This window comes from Syngnathus scovelli, chromosome 6 (genome assembly GCF_024217435.2).
Source record: "Syngnathus scovelli strain Florida chromosome 6, RoL_Ssco_1.2, whole genome shotgun sequence".
NCBI classification, from domain to species: Eukaryota; Metazoa; Chordata; class Actinopteri; order Syngnathiformes; family Syngnathidae; genus Syngnathus; species Syngnathus scovelli.
The window spans coordinates 11,890,163-11,905,197 of NC_090852.1; the positions used below are offsets into that span (position 1 = coordinate 11,890,163).

At 37.8% G+C, this 15,035-nt stretch overlaps 1 protein-coding gene across 1 annotated transcript in view; it reads left to right on the forward strand.

The window, feature by feature from the left end:
- The window catches only part of LOC125970638 (N-acetyl-beta-glucosaminyl-glycoprotein 4-beta-N-acetylgalactosaminyltransferase 1), a 93,547-nt gene that overhangs the window by 42,734 nt on the left and 35,778 nt on the right, over positions 1 to 15,035 (forward strand). Inside the window, exon 3 of the mRNA XM_049723169.2 lies at positions 12,721 to 12,819. Within this exon, the coding sequence (XP_049579126.1) occupies positions 12,721 to 12,819 (99 nt within the window). The remainder of the gene's footprint in view (positions 1 to 12,720; positions 12,820 to 15,035) is intronic.

Here is a 15,035-nt window from a genome sequence, read left to right on the forward strand (position 1 = left end):
GGTGGTTGAACAAGTTGTACACATTGTTTTCCACTCATAGTTTTTAATTACTTTTAATGTATGATGCAAATACGGAGTTGATGCCTCTGGATTAGGCCCAGACATGCAGTATGCGTGGCAATGCCTCCAGCATTTATCTTCTGTTTACACTTTATGCCATTTGTAGTTAATGTATGTCTCTGAGAGTGTATAATTAAATTTCAAAGACCTTGTTTAAGCATCAAAGTTAGCTAGTTCATAATTTTTCAAGCTCTGGGGTGTTTACAGATCTGTTATTTGAGGTTGTTGAAGGGTTCACTCTAGAATTGCTTTTCTTCTGGGTATTTCTTTGCTTTCAGTCACTCAATCACCTCTCAGGCATTTGTCAACATTGCCATAGGTTCATACAGGCCGGAAGTTCAAGTTGCAGGCAGGGCAATGCTCCAATAGTGATGTTTGCAATGCTTTCATCACATGTCTCATAAAATGTATGGTCATTTTACGTACTGGATACAATATGTACATCTACACGTAAATAATGGGCAGAGTCACTTGTACTGTTGTATAAGTTTATTTTTATTAATAGCATTGCTATTTTTGTGCAGATCAAATATTGAAAAAGGTCTAATAAAACAGCCCTATATACATTATTTATTCATAAAATTGAAAGATGGAGTGACTCTTGACTTGATACAGAGGCATCAGGAGCAGCTTGTATTTCTGTGTGTGTGTGTTTTGGAGTGTTCTTCTGAGGGAGCTTTGTGGGGGACCTCTCATCTATGCTATTTCGGCTTCTCACCAGGAGGCCGGCATTTAGTTATTTTTTCCTTTGTTTCTGAGTTTTGTCTTGTTGCTCTGATGACTTGTATTTTGTTGCACTTGTTAGTTTCCTTTGATGGCGCCGTTGTGAGTTGGCACCCTTTTCTTAGAGCCTATTAAGCTTGCGCTCATGTCATCTGTGTGTCTTTTATATATTTTTGTATACCCACACTGAGGTATGAATGTTGCTGGACAGGAATTTCCTGAGGGAGCAATTCCAAAGGATGACTAAAGTTATGTCTATGTCTAAACAACAACAACAAAAATACAATGAGCTCGATAGTATTTGTAGACATGATGTAAAGTGCTATGATTTTTTTTTTTTTTTTTTTAAACCTAGCTCAGTATGGGAACCATTTTTGTAACAAAAGCCTATCTGCTTCTGGTGCACTTGCTGTTGCTAATAAGTCTCACGTAATGCTCTGTTGAGTTTAGTTCACCGTGTCATAACACACACTCTGTTTATCTTTCTCACCTCCACCCATCTGAATATCTATGAATGAATCACCTTCAAAGGAACATTATACAAAAATGCATCAACTGCAAACTGACTAATCGCACCAAGTCGTCCAAACTTCAATACAGGTACGTTTTGGTGGAACGAATTTAGATAAAATATAATCAAACATTTATCATCATACGATAATTCGCAAACAAATTAGTACCACCAATATTCAAATCTTGAATGTTATTCAAGCTTTTAAAGGATTTTTCATAAAATCAAGCACTTTATATTGAGCAAAAATCACAGTTCCAATGTGGGCTATGTCTTTGATAAACATTTTTGTGTAATTTAATAAGCTATATTTCTTCACTGAAAAGACACGAGCTGATTGGTTGACACAAGGGACCGGTTCTGACGATAACATGCTTAAACAAACAACAAAAATAATCAATCAAGGAAAACTGGACACAAACTAAAAGAAAACAAAACATAACATGAAAGAAAACCAAAACATAGACCATGACGGAACATTTTGTGTTGAATATAATTACTGCATGTAACAATATTACACGTGGCCTGTCCGACCAAATTCAATGGAGCTTTGGCTCATTGAAAAATTATTTGTAGTCTTTCAAAATTTTGTGTGTGGTGTGAACTCATCTAAATTTTTGAGCGCCCGTGCCAGATTAGGCTAATTCTGCTCCTGTTGCCACTTGATACAGGACAACAAAGAATGTCTGAATTGCTCTTCTGCACAAAGAAGTTTACAATAGAAGCTAGGAAGGATAAGTCACATGTATAAATTTGGAAGAGTAAAAGAAATGCATCTTCTGCCAAATCGCTGACAGATAAATACTAAGGGCCTAAAAGCTTCATTACTCTGAATGCACGGAGTGAATTTGCAATACTGGGACTGAACCAGATTGGTTTGTGTGGATTTCAAGAAGAGAAAGTCTGGATATCATGTTTTCGTGATTCCAAAAAACACACTTGCTCTCAAGTGTCATTTTTCGATTCATCATTGCCGTTTCTCCTTTCCTGAAGCAATTTGTGTCCTTGGTTTTCTCAGATGCCCTCACCTCTTGTCCCTGTATGTCCATCTCATGCAATAATGTATCGGCGCCTGTGGTGAGTTTGCCCGTGACTCATACCCATCATTGATTTTTGCTGTCCTTGCACTGTTCGGACAGAGGCCGGTCTCTGAGAGCCTGTTGATTGATCTCTTCATGATCTATCGACTGTTTGGCTGCACACAATTGCTGTGTGTTCTCTACTCATCTTCAGCCACAGTGTGCCTTGAATAGGTCATCAGTGTTATTTTTTTTACCTCCCTTTTTTTGATAATCATGACTTTAATCAAAATACCAACATTTAGAGTTAATTTAATCACAAAGGGGTGAGTGAGTTATCTTTAGAAATACATAGAACAACAGAAAGATTTTTTTAAACCATATATCAATTTAACTTGGTTTTGAGCCAATTGACTTTTTCTTTTGGTTTAATAATCCTTTATCTCACACTGTTTAAACAGCCTAAACAGGCTGACCGAGTGTCTCGTCTAGAACTGAGTGATCTGATTGCCTCAGTTGTGCTTGTCAGAATATCAATTCGTCTAAGTGTCTCAGTAGATTTATTCTGTCCTTAAACACCCTTCCACCTTGATTTTTCTTGCTCGAGCCAGTAAAAGTTTGCAAGTGTATTGACACATTGGACGAAGTTAGTGTCTGGGATGCATGGTTAGAGTCAGAGGGGCAGCTGTAGGCTCTTGTGAGATGGCAACTAGCTCAAGAAAACCAATTTTCATTGGCGTTTTCAATTTGGGGCTGAGTGGACAGGAACAAGTGGATGTTAATTGAAAGAAGGAATCAATTGTGCATTCTTTGTGAGAGTGTCTTTATCTATGCTGTGACTCAGATTTTCTAGTGGTTAGTTCATAAAAGCTTTGCAGTGTATAGTGTTAAATTCTTTTAGTGCAAAATAAACTTGATAGGAATATATATAAATGTAATTCACTATCTTGTTAAATCTGATTTTCATTTCAGTGTCTACTTGACTTTTCAAATTTTAACATTGTCGAACTATAATTTTTTTTTTTCTTGTTTCACAGTGGAGGTTGTGGGTATATCCTAAAGGGGCACATGAAAAAAAAGGACTGCCCATCAAACGTGTAAAAGTTAACTCGTTGCTGCTAAGTTGTCACAAACCATGTGTTTTCAGATGAGTGAAGCAGTGAGGTGTTAAATGTGTGATGGAGGAGTTTCACGTTTTATTTTCTGTGTGAGAATGACATGTCACTTAAACGCCCATAGTCGGCCATTTAATTTTAGCGGCCTCAAATCTCCTTCCCGTTTAATCTTGTACCGTCATGCTCCATTACCCGATGTGCCCAGAATGGGGCTGATCTGATCTTAATCATAGTGTTGCTACACTTGTAGTAATGACTGCAGGGAACAGCGTGTGGACAAAAGTATCTGTACACTTTATATCAGTGTGGGAAAGGTTTTCATTTGGTCCCCGTAGTGTATGTAAATCACCCACCAAATCATGCAGCTCACTTTACCGATAAAACGCAAAAATACATTTTCATGCAAATGAGGATAGTGCCCAAGATTGTGAAACGTATGACTGTGTGTGATCAAGCTAAATATCTGGTATTTAATTACAGTGTCTTGGCATAAATATATTCATGGAATCCAGGGCATCTTGACTTGAAGTCAAACGTTCCAAAAAACTTTTGTACACACTAAAACTAATCAAAGTTCAACAGAAGTGCAGATAGGCTGGCCATATAACCGTAACAGAGGAACAAAACAGAATGACAATAAGGATTGGAAAGATGTGGGGGGTTTTCCCTTGGGAACACCTTCACCCCACAGTAGGCTAATGTCTAATGTCACACTAACAATCCAAAGAGCTCAACGTAAGTATTCCTTGCGACATGGTCCGCGGTCATTTTAAAGACATTTTACTGGAATGTGGGAACTTTATGCAGAAAGGTCCAAGCCTTTGAGTAAAACCGTACTAAAGCATATGTAGAGGGTAGAGGTTCCAAAGATTGTCTGTCTGGCATGGTCGTAGGTGGGCCAGTAATTTGATTGCCTCTCAGGTAGACAATTGGTGCATAGCAAGTGCATATTAATGAACAGATGTGTGATGTGACGTTGTTGACTTTGGCTCTTTTGGGGGTCTACATGTTTATACGGTTTGCCAGCAGGAGCAAAAAATTATGTATTAAAGAGAAATATGACATACTGAAGATGAATCTTATTTCTATACATGTGAGTGTTCTAACAGAAGCTAAAACAAATCAAACTAACTGAAAATCCCATTTTTTTAATTCTCAAGCTTCATTTGATTTTCATTCCAATTTTCTGTCATTTTTCAGAAAATATATGATAACTTATTATAACATAATAAAATCCATAATACTACTACATAATGGTAAATACTGTCATATACTTTTTAATGGTACAAAAATGTAGCAACCTTTTTTTTGGACCTAAAATCATCTTAATACTGGACTGGTGGAGAAGACACAATGAGTGCTACAGTGCATAGCCACAGCTCCAGGGATGCAAGTATTTGACCTGCCCCACGCATTTAACAACCCACATAGTGGCCCTGGATTCAGAAAGTGATGTCATAAAAGCTCCTGTAGGCGTAGGTGTAGGTGGCCCCTACATTTTCCCCATATTGATTTTTTAAAAATATGTCCTTGGTTCTTTCTCACAGCCAGGAACTCACCAAACCCCTACTAAGCCTCATGTGCAAACAAACAAAACAGACAAACAAACAAAACAAAAAAGCAGGCAGACAATGATCTGCGAAGTAATGCCATGAAAAGCCTCTTTCTTGTACCATAGGTAAGTAGTGTAAAATCAATGTGGTTTATAAATCGTTGTAGAAGTCCTGTGGATATTACTCAATAAAAGTCAGCACATCCTTACATTGAATGTGCATTATTCCTGAGTACTTCTGTTTCTTACAGCAGACTGAATGATGATTAGATGACACTAAAAACCAAGAAATCCAAGATGAGTGGCAGCTGTTGTGTTTACTTGCTGCCCCCTGTCACACTCCATCACAAGTAATCAGCCTGGATTGAAAGCAGAGACCCCACGCAGATGGCAAGCGGCGGCTGGTTATCTTGCTTTGTTTCAAAATCACTCGTCCAGCACACTGAGTCATGCACGTTGTTATCCTGAATCTACTGTCCTACGCCTGTATCCATTTAAACAACTTTCTCCTCTCCTACTAATCCAAGTGTAAGATCCTCTTACGTTATGATTAAAGGAGGCAGCCTACCTCTCCGAGTAGGTTTGTGAGGTTGCACTGAAACCCATCCTTGATCATTTTAATTACTTTGACCAAAGTCTTCTACGAAATTCTCTCTTACACTTGATCTTAAAACGAGTGTTTTTGTGAAGCTATTGTGATTTGTTTACAACACTGAGACAACGCCCTCTTAAATATCCATTTTCTTTTATGTACCTGCGGAGAATCTTTTTTCACTTTCCAATTAAAAGCTACTTTCCATTGAGCGTGAAAGTTTATCACAGCAGAGCCTAATCACAAGTTTAAGTTGTTTTTTTTTAATATAACGTGTATTCAAAGTGTATAAATATTTAGTGTACACAATAAAAAGTTGAATATTGTCTGTGTGATCCTGATGTCATCAAGGTATAATAGGTAAGCCACACCATGTTGACTTGTAAAGCTTGTCATAATGCATTGACATTGTAAGTGCCAGATATTTTATTTTTCTAGTTTAATCACATTTCAAAGATGGACCGCTTCCTCCTGAATAGTCCAAGCATTAATGATACAAAGCATAGGAAACAGGATCTGCACACTAACTATGTAAAAACTGTTAACAAAGGTCATGTTTGCAAGTGAAATGGTTGTGTGGGCAGACAGACAGACTAAGGACACAAATACAAAGGATACAAAGGCCACAATGGCCTCTTTACTTTTACAAATGATTTTCTCCTTTTTGGTTCTGTTTTCTCTTCATTGGTGGGGCCAAATGCACAGTGAAGACAAATTTAAGTGCCAGTTTGTTTTAGTCGAGAAGCCAAGTTGTCTATTTATATCAGTCAGAGAAAAGTTATAGTCCATTACTTGCTGTGGACTTATGGAATAGTTTTGCTTCTGCAAGGACACATTTTGTTTGTAAATCTGGAGTTATAAAGGGATTTTATATGTAGTGTATTCCAAGTGAAAAAAGCTGAAGTTCAATATAATTCATGGTGGCGTTTGGCTGTCTTGGCATTGTCTTTTTTCTTCTCTCTTGTAAATAAATTGTGTTCCTAAAATTTTTAAAATATATCTTATTCTTTTAACTCTCCTTCTTCTCCTCTCATCTTGGCAATAGCCATTAATCTTCCAAACAATGAATTGAAGCCGCGGACTCTATCACTCCCATTATCGACTGCTGCAGTCTTCTCTTATTTATGTTCCATTTTTCATTTTGCGCTTTTCCTCACTTAGCCAACCTCTGCTGTTGTCTCAGTGACCGCCACATAATGTCGTATGAATAATGCAAGTGGTGAGCAAAAAATAGAAGCACTGATTTCCTCTTGGCTTGGAATTCTGCAAGCGTTCAACTGAATAGTTGGATCACATTTTTTTTTTTTTTTTGGACATAGACTTTGCTTAAAGAAAATTGGAATCCGGATGTGACCTCGTGCCTCCCAAAGCAGAATTGATACTGAGCTGACTAAAATGGCTGATTGCAAGATCATGGCTCTGATGCTCCTATTTCACCTTTGAGTAGTAATTTGTAGTGCTGAGCCAGGTTTGCCAGGACAATCTCTGCTAGATCTTAATAGCTATCTGAGGTGACTGGGGTCATTTTGATGGTGACTCTGTTAAATCTCAGTTTTCCTCTTCCACGTTAAGTATTGTTTTGTCATTGATTGCACGTGATAACATTTGCGTTGCCTTATGGGGCTGCCCTCTTTGATTCCAATGAAATCTGCCTAGCAACAACATTCAAATGTGTGATGTGAGAAATTGAAATGTGCATCAAACATTGAGAGAGCAATGTCATTTTTTTCTGTTACCAAGTGTAAAAATTCATTATAATTTATTTTGTTGGTGTTTTTTACAGCGTTTGATTTTACTGTGCTATTTTTTGCTACATTAAAGAGAGAGACTATTTGTGTGTTATAAAATATGAATACACTTGTTCGTTGAGAAGGTGGGGTTGAAAATATTTCAATTAGTTTATGAGACAATAGTCAAGCGGTGTTGTGAGTGCAAATCTGTGCTTGTGAGCTTTCGCATGACTTTTGCTGTGTTTACTGTTGGGCTGCAAAGTTTCCAAACTAACCAAACAGCCCTTTTTTTCTCATCCAGAAAAGTGAAGTGGGTGTTAAACTCCCAGCAACCTTCTATTATTTAGTGTTCTGAGCGCTGTATGTCCAATTGTTCTCTTCATCTCCAACTCTCATTTACTCATTTGTTGCTTCATTTTCTGTTGTCAGTCTCTGTGACTTTTTTGATGCAATAGAAGCTTCCCCATTTCAACAGTGATATTCCACTGGCAGTTCAAATCATGTGCCCATCAAATCTTAAAGCAGATAGTTAACCCATCTTTTTGCAGTAAAACCTCTAAAGTTGAAAACCAATGAGGCCGTATAACTGAATTCCACCAGGTCAGTGTGTAATACATGCCTCTGTCCAACTACTGCTGTGCATGACACCACACAGGACCACACACTTCATTTTAGCAAGCGATACAGATTTAACTCTGCGCATGCATTGCTTCTTCATTAGGCTGTTGTGCAACATTTATTCCAAAAGAAGACTGCATCTAGCTAAACAAGGGGTGTTAAGTGATGAGAGATGAAGAATAAACACTGGGTATACATTTACGTAGATGTAACTCTTCAGCAATATGACTCCAGTGGTTGCAAACAAAGATAGTAAAGAAAATGTCATCATTATTACTTCAACGGTTAATTGGACATTTCTGTGATATTTAAAATTATTAGAAACGTGGTGCATTAGCAGCCATTACCCTTCATCATCAAACTTGAGTCATTTTATTTGAATATTTCAGAATTAATGATTGCACCTATCTAATGACCATGAATGTTAAAGTAATACTACATAAGACACTTATAAAGTTTATACTGAGTTAATGGTGTTCAACCGTAGAAGCTGCATTCCACTTTGATCATGTTTTGTTTGTTGCTGTTTTTGTGTGTGTGTGCGTGCGTGCGTGCGTGTGTGTACTAAGATGTGTTGAACTCATGTGCATGGGTGATCCTGGAGGGTGGGTGATGAAGCCATTTTAGTGAGGTGCCCCAGATCTGTGCTCCACTTCATCCCTTTCCCTCTGTCTCGCACACGGACTCCATCCTCCCTGCAGAACTGTGCTTGTTTGTGTTTAATAAGGGAGATTCGTTCGACTCATTGATATTTGAGGACACATTGGTTCTTTCTAATTGCAAGGACACGCGTGTATTGTGTGAACATGGAAGAAGGGAACCGCTAACTCCCAATGCAGCAGTACGATGGATTCACGAGTCAACCTGCATAACGATCATGCACTCATTTGGAGGCAGGCATGACAATACATGCAACTAACCCAGATTAACGACTGCTATTATTAAATCTCATAAACTTGAATGGTCCTAATTCATTATATTTTAAATCTTGTGTCCTTCCAAGTGAAAGTAATTTGATGGATATTATAAAAGATCTAATAAACAGTTGCTATCACTTGCGTGATTTGTGCTCCTCTGTTTTGCTGTTTTTAATAGTACATGAGACATGCTCCTTATTATCAGTCTTAATTACTGCAGAAACATGATGATACAGTTTTGGGCTCAGTGCCAGAAAAAAAAGTAGGTCTGCTTCAAATTTAGAAACTGACAGATTCTTAAAGTCCTGTAGTTTGTGATAAGTGATGACAACAGCTTAACAACATCAAGTACGTTAGAGGGAAGAATGTGGTGCAACTGTAGGTCAACAACTTAAACTGAAGCTTTTTAGTTGCATCAATAAGCAGAGAGGTCGATTGGGCTAAGCAAGCATTTTTGTAAAACGATCATTGCTTTTCCAGGATAATTATATATTATCTGCTATACAGCCATCATAGTTGGTTAGGCCTGATAATGAAAGCGGATTAGTTGTCAGCTCAATTGACACTTCGCACATGCATCCTAGTTTACCAATGTCGCGGCAACTTTTGCAAGAAGTCATCACATTTGAGATGAGTTTCTTAATCATTCTAAAATAGGCACTGCTTATGTCTGTGTGTATTTTGTATATTAAAATTTCAATGTACCGTATTTGATAAGTCTTGGGCCACTATTAGATATGCCGTTTTAGTAGTTCTATAATGACTCCATAAAATCAGCTCTTTGCCAAGGCTGAATTGTTAACAAATGTGGAAAAAAACAGAAGAATTGAGTTGGCTTGTTAATCTATTTATTAGTTGAAACGGGAACTGACATTGTGATTCTGTAGAGTGGACTTCTCTATCTATGATCTGACAAATAACTTCACCAGGCAGGTTCCTCTGTTCACCTCAATTCAAAGTTATAATTAAAGTATGGGACATTCATTCTTAGAATGCCCAGAACTTCTTTTTCATATCAGAGTTGCGATATAAGCAGAATTTTGGGCTTGTGGAGGGGCCGTGACAGAGTCTCAATGGAAATGTAGGCTTTGGCTGATGTCATGCTGTTCTTCTTCAAGACGCCATTGGGACTGCCCACAGGGTCTCTGCTGGTTGCAGTCAAGTAGCCTACTTTTTGCCTCTGTAGCTTCCAGATGCCATCATAAACAGTCAATTCCACATTTGATTGTTCCACTTCTCTCTTAATAGCACTTTGCTGGTTGGAATTTCACACGGTCCTTAACTGAAAAGAATTAAACGAGAAGAAAATCTTATACATTCAAAATGTCTTTTTTATTAAAGTAAATTTGTTTCTGATTAAATTCAGACATTATCTGATTGTGGATAACTATACGACATGATCAACACTTTGAGCGGTTTCTATTACCGTATTTTCCGGACTATAAGGCACACTGGACTATAAGGCGCACCTTCAATGAATGACCTATTTTAAAACTTTGTCCTTATATAAGGCGCACCAGACTACAAGGCGCACCATTAATGCATCATGTCAGATTTTGAATCCAAATCAAATCATTCTCCATTTTATCTTTTTTATTTCAACTTCAGATGCAACAAATTACTTTATAATCACAAAATAATGATCCATAGTCTTTTTGATTCATGATTCATAGTCTTCAGCGGGCCACTTATGATTGATTTCATGACACAATGCTTCGGGCCAGTTTTAATTTAGGAATTTGGTCCACATATAAGGCGCACCTCATCATCACCATCATCATCATCATCAACAACATATTATTATTATTATTATTATTGCTTTTTATTATTATGATTATTATTATTTGATTATTATTATTTTAACATTTCTTTATCATTTTAAGTTTCGTACTCAGTGAAAAAAATCGCCTTCACACTTGGCGATAAAGGTCAGAAAGTGAGCGTTAACGACACGCATCAGGTTCCTTTAGTTACTTTGGTAGCTGGCATGAGGGAAGTCACATTGCTTCATCATTACCTTCTCTGTCACCCTTCATTTTGCTCCCTTGGAAGTTAAAAAAGAAATCAAAGACTCACCATCTGACAGCTGTCAAACCACTTCTGCTGCTCCCAAAAATATTTTTCAAAAACTGGCACCCTCTCTACAAATACCCTCAGTTTCAGGGTGCTGAAAACCCCTGAAACTTGTCACAGGGGAGGTACGCATTTTTTAAATATCTGCTCAATGGAGGATGCTTCACCACTTATTGAACAGTGCTGCTCCTCTGGACCTACCATTGGAACTGCAAACTTTTATCTCCTCATTGCTGGAAACATTTTGCTCCCGTCTGGTTTTTCCTGCCTTTCACATGACCGTGTTAACTTTAATATGCCTCATAGCATATTAAAGGGCTTTTGGTACCTTTGTCGCGTGGCACATTTGTGGAGACATTGCAGACTTTTGGGAGGAAGTCCTTGTTAGCAGGGTGGTTGATCATTATGGAATTGCTCATGGGTACTTTAGAGATAAAACATTTCTTTCATTGTCAAAACGAGTCTAACAAAATTGTAAAGGCTGACGTAGTGATGTTAGGAAAACAAAATACTGCACGGGCACACACTATTCTTTATGTGAGTTCAGAATTTAACAAACTAGAGAAATCTTCTCAGGACAAATGCAACAACAGCACTGTGGTCCACATTTGTTTTCATTTTAAAGTAGTCATGCTTTCCTAAACCTACACAAAAATGATGGATTGTCTCAAGTTCACAAACTAGTTCTCTACTATTCACAAGTTACAGTAAATGTAAATGTACAATAACCAATGCAAGAACAAGGCTTAACCCAGACCAAGTTAAGGGTTGCACGGTTTCTGTATGTCATATTTATAACGACATAAAATAAAATAAAAAATAGTGCAAGCCTTCATATAGACAGCTTACATGCAGTACACAAGAAATGTTGCCATCATAAACACCAACAGAAACTCAAGATGTGTTTGGTTGTTCTTCAGAATTGTGACACTTAGCATTCTGTGCGGCAAGTGTGCATGCTGAGGTCTCATTATAATGCTCCCACAACAGAAAAACCTCTACAGTGATGCTGAGGGAAGGACTGCAACAACTTTAGTGGCAAATTGTGCAAGTGGGAATCTATCATGTTTATCGCCTTGAAGAAAAGTGTCGCTTTTAAGACATGGATGGTAAAGATGCCAACCCGTCTGGTTTTACCTGAAGTCTCCTTAAAAATGAGTACAATCCCTGACAATACAGGCGAGCTAATAGGTCCTCACGACTTCACACTAACCCTTTCTTGACCGCATGCATCTTTCATTCTTTGACACGTACAGTCATCTCTGAGCTGAAGGAAATGGTTGAAACAAATTGCATACACGAGGCACTGATGTCGCCACAGTTTTAGTATTGACGGGCCTTGAGAGTAAACCTCAAGCCTGTCTCATTTCTCCACCAGACCACCAAAAAGTAGTGGGTTGGAGATTAAGTCAGACGAGTGTAGTTTTTGCCTGTTTCCAATGGTGCGGTGGGTGTAAAAATATTTCAAGGCTGGAGTGGAGGTTTTAACAAGGGGAATAACCCTCAGCATGAGTGTGTGTGTGTGTGTGTGTGTTGTCCTCAGCTGAGCATAATGGACAGTTTAAGCTTCTAGCAATCCCATCAATGAGACAGGCCTGTGGTTTGAGCTAATGATGGTACTTCATCTCTGTTATTGAGAGTATTCATGATGATGGATGGATTTTGTGCCTCTGTGCTGAGATGGATGTGTGAGTCGACTGTAGGATTAAACCGCTGATTTGGAATCAAGTTTTCCTTGCATGTGTCTTTTTAGGGTGAGCTATTTTGTTATTTGAGGGGAATAAGTGTGTTGAATTTCTTTCTTTTCAAGGATGACGAGCCGATTACAGGAGTTTCCAACAGCAGAGGCCACGCCCAGATCCGCAAGTTTCTTACCGAGCACCATAAGAAATTACCATGGAAACCAGAGGTAAGTACTTTTCCCATCTTTTGTTTTAGCCCCACATGCTTGTTCTGAGTGGCTACTTTCTGGTCCTGTTGCTTTCTCTATTTGTATGACTCAACACCTAAGCTTGGTGACTCATACTGTACACACATTTAAGTTTTCGTAACCGTACTTGACCAGAAAGCATGTCATTTTGATACCAAGGCACATTTTTGTCAAATGTGCTTTATCTGAAACTGTGCTACTTTTTTGTCTTTTGTGTTACAAATACAGTTAATCATTTTCATCGCAGTTCCTTTCTTAGGAATTACAGTACATGCCTGCTAAATTATTATCTCATCAAAAGTCATTAAATGATAACAGAGCGGGTTACTAAAATATAGTTATTAATGTGGATCAGGAAGAATCTGATACTTGTTCAGACAACAATAGTCAAGCGTGTGTTTGTGCAAAATGTTAACATACATGCTTCCCCCTGAATCACCAAAATTATTTTTGAGAAATTTTACTCAAGTGGGATGATTTTAAAAAAAACACAAGTACACGTCTCATATATAATAACATACAATTCTTATAATTGTCAGTTTTGACAGTCAGACAGCTAAATTCAATCACATTGACAAATTTAGTTAACAGTAGTTTGTTGTGTTTTATGTATAACGTAGCGCAGAGCTTTGATGACCAAATTATTTATCAAGATCATGTTTTTAAAGAATGGATATCATGGGTTTCTACTTTACTATAGTAGGTTTGTTGTTTTAGTACCTTAACACCACAACAGCAGAAAACATGTGGGACAAAACAATCATTGTACTTCTGATTTTTAATTTTTAAATATTCATATGATGACTTTTCCTATTTTTGAGTGATTTGACCTAGAAACATTTGAGACTCACATTGTGTATGTGGTGAAATAGGATTTTAGCATACTTTTTTTAATCTACCAAATATGGGACATGGCAAAAAGGGGGGACTCAAAGGCGTGAATGTGTTAACTAGTAATTGGCAAACCATAAACAGAGAGCGTTTGAGCTGGTTTTCTTTGTTTTATGCTAAATGACTGGATATTTGTGAACATTATTTTGAGGGATATTGTTGTGAGCATAAACGGTATAGAAAATATGCTGATGGTTGTTTGTTTTACCAAGCCAAACACGAGGCCTTTATTTATGCAGTTATTCTGCATTTGAAATGATTTAATTCCGCATCAGCGTCACAGCTACTTTACTGTACAATAAAGAGCAATCTTCTGATTTCACAAATGTTGTCCAATTTTATATAATTTTATATGTAATTGCTACATCTGACAGCCAAGCATGGAATTGCAAAATGTAACATGTTTTAATGGAACAAAAATGCGTGAAGTGTCCTGAGAGCTATTAATTTTTTTTAGTCTAAACATTCATCATTATGGTTCCCACTTCACAATGTCCCAGATGGGGGAAGTAGAATGTCAACAAAAGGCATGTCTGTGGCGCATGATAATCCAATATTTGCTTTGTTTGTGAACAGACAATGTGAGTCTTCTAAGCAGTTGAGGAAACAAGCTTAATCTTTTTGTGCCAGGCTTAGACAGTTTGCCAAATAACTCTCATTCGCAGTGGATTCAGTACAGTGCTCGACCTACATACTAATTTTGCTCTATAAAGTTTCTTATGGCAATATCTTGCACGTTCCAGGAGATGTTTATGCAAAGAACTGAATTCAACACACGTAATGCAAACCTGAGCTGGTGGCTGCTCTGTCTTTATAAACAGCACCTGAGAGAAAGGTGCAGACTGGCCCGCTCAGCCGGTCTTGTGTAGCACAGACAGACAGAGGCACGGGGGAGAACTTGGCTTTTATGGCAGATTTTATTTGTATTTTCCTGATCTGAAACATCTTGCCCCTGTTCATTCAGAGCTTCTTTTAAACTCACAAAATTTGAAATTTTCAGTGAGCCCCAAGGTGAATGTAATGCAGTCTTCACATTTTTTAAATCAAAGCATCCGGATTGGGGTTCAGATCTGCTCTCAAGCACGCACCGTCATCAAGACAAAAACTGGACATAATGCTGACACTGCAGCTTCCAATTTGAAAGTGATAGACCCATAGAAAAATACAGTCAAGGCACCATTCGATAGAGATTCTGGACCTTATTCCAGCCGTGCATGTTTTTTTTTTTTTCTGCAACACTAGCAGAATTTTTACTTTTTACTGTATGCACTTGTTTATTTGTTTTGGCTGTCAGTTTTTGTTTT